We start from the raw sequence: 2,500 nt of genomic DNA on the forward strand, positions 1-2,500 counted from the left end.
TTCTTCCTTACAAAAATTACACATATTATGTGGGAGTATTCCCATCTTCATCAAAACCGAATTTGTTACAAGAATATGATAATTAATTTTCATCTGAAACCATTTCAACCTTATTTCATGGATTTTTTTTTTTGTATTGAAAAAAAAAAAAAGTTTTTCCAGTCAAGCTTGTTTTCAAAAATCAAGTCCCAATTTTTACAGGCATTTGGCTTTTCTGGTTTACCAATTATTATTTCGTAGAAACATTTCGTTCCTCTTGGGGCCTTTATCAACCCTTTTGTAGCCACGGGTTCTTTTTCAGTATGCCAGGTACGTGCTCCACGTGGGACCCCTGGTTTATCGGCTCATCTGAATGACTTGGCGCTCGGTTTGGTTTTTCCGGTCAAACGTGGCAGAAAGGTTGAGACCTTTGAGCACTTGTGAAATGAACCCATAATGCATTCCAATTCCCAATAATTTATATATGCTCTCATCTTGCTGAGAAACTATAGATTAAACTGATCCCACAAACTCTCTCTCTCTTTCACACACACACACACACACACACACACACACACACACACACACACACACACACACACACACACACACACACACACACAGGGGTTCGCCAGTGAGAACATGAAGCCGTGGAAGGCCCACTGGGACCGGCAGCTGTACAAGGCCCTGGAGTACCAGTACCAGATGGGGCTGGAGGCGCTCAACGAGAACCTGCCCGAGATCAGGGTGGAGATCACATACAGGTGCGTCACCACCTGCTCTTCAGCACCTCGTCTCCTTTCTGTCCTCAATACTCCTCTCCTTTCTGAGTACCTGTTTTCGCCTGTCCTCAATACTCCTCTCCTTTCTGAGTACCCGTTTTCACCTGTCTTCAGTACTCCTCTCCTTTCTGAGTGCCTGTTTTGACTTGCCCTCAATACTTCTCTCCTTTCTGAGTGCCTGTTTTTACCTGCCCTCAATACTTCTTTCCTTTCTGAGTACCCGTTTTCACCTGTCCTCCATACTTCTCTCCTTTCTGAGTACCTGTTTTCACCTGTCCTCAATACTTCTCTCCTTTCTGAGTACCTGTTTTCACCTGTCCTCAATACTTCTCTCCTTTCTGAGTACATGTTTTCACCTGTCCTCAATACTTCTCTCCTTTCTGAGTACCCGTTTTCACCTGTCCTCAATACTCCTCTCCTTTCTGAGTGCCTGTTTTCACCTGTCCTCAATACTTCTCTCCTTTCTGAGTACCTGTTTTCACCTGTCCTCAATACTTCTCTCCTTTCTGAGTACCTGTTTTCACCTGTCCTCAATAATCCTCTCCTTTCTGAGTACCTGTTTTCACCTGTCCTCAATACTCCTCTCCTTTCTGAGTACCTGTTTTCACCTGTCCTCAATACTTCTCTCCTTTCTGAGTACCTGTTTTCACCTGTCCTCAATACTTCTCTCCTTTCTGAGTACCCGTTTTCACCTGTCCTCAATACTTCTCTCCTTTCTGAGTACCTGTTTTCACCTGTCCTCAATACTTCTCTCCTTTCTGAGTACCTGTTTTCACCTGTCCTCAATACTTCTCTCCTTTCTGAGTGCCTGTTTTTACCTGCCCTCAATATTTCTCTCCTTTCTGAGTGGTGTTTTCACCTGTCCTCAATACTCCTCTCCTTTATGAGTACCTGTTTTCACCTGCCCTCAATACCTCTCTCTTTTCTGAGTACCTGTTTTCACCTGTCCTCAATACTTCTTTCCTTTCTGAGTACCCGTTTTCACCTGTCCTCAATACTTCTCTCCTTTCTGAGTACCCGTTTTCACCTGTCCTCAATACTCCTCTCCTTTCTGAGTACCTGTTTTCACCTGTCCTCAATACTCCTCTCCTTTCTGAGTACCTGTTTTCACCTGTCCTCAATACTTCTTTCTTTTCTGAGTACCCGTTTTCACCTGTCCTCAATACTCCTCTCCTTTCTGAGTACCTGTTTTCACCTGTCCGCAATACTCCTCTCCTTTCTGAGTACCCGTTTTCACCTGTCCTCAATACTTCTCTCCTTTCTGAGTACCTGTTTTCACCTGTCCTCAATACTTCTCTCCTTTCTGAGTACCCGTTTTCACCTGTCTTAAATACTACTCTCCTTTATGTGTAGGTCTGAGTATATGTAGGTCTGTTTTCACCTGTCCGCAATAACCTCGCTCCTTTCTGCGTATGTTTTTCTCCTGTCCTCAATAACCTCGCTCCTTTATTCTTCTTCTTTGTTCGTGGGCTCCAACTCCCACGTTCACTCGTATGTACACGAGTGGGCTTTTACGTGCATGACCGTTTTTTTCTACCTTGCCATGTAGGTAGCCATCTCCTTCCTGAGTATCTTGAGGTCTGTTTTCACCTGTCCTGAACCACGTGGCTACTTTCTGAGTGCCTGTTTTCACCATGCCCTGAACTACAGTTCTGATTTCTGAGTATCTTGAAGTCTGTTTTTCACCTGTTCTAAACCACGTGGCTCCTTTCTGAGTACCTCTTTTTCACCTGTCCTGA

The 2,500-nt window shown here is 44.2% G+C and overlaps 1 protein-coding gene across 1 annotated transcript in view; it reads left to right on the forward strand.

Annotated features, from left to right (window-relative positions):
• The window catches only part of LOC143284088 (cytoplasmic dynein 2 heavy chain 1-like), a 157,573-nt gene that overhangs the window by 26,126 nt on the left and 128,947 nt on the right, over positions 1–2,500 (forward strand). The window contains 1 exon segment of the mRNA XM_076590729.1: positions 604–743. Coding sequence (XP_076446844.1) covers positions 604–743 — 140 coding nt within the window.

The sequence above is a fragment of the Babylonia areolata genome, chromosome 7, assembly GCF_041734735.1.
Source record: "Babylonia areolata isolate BAREFJ2019XMU chromosome 7, ASM4173473v1, whole genome shotgun sequence".
In the NCBI taxonomy this organism is placed as follows: domain Eukaryota; kingdom Metazoa; phylum Mollusca; class Gastropoda; order Neogastropoda; family Buccinidae; genus Babylonia; species Babylonia areolata.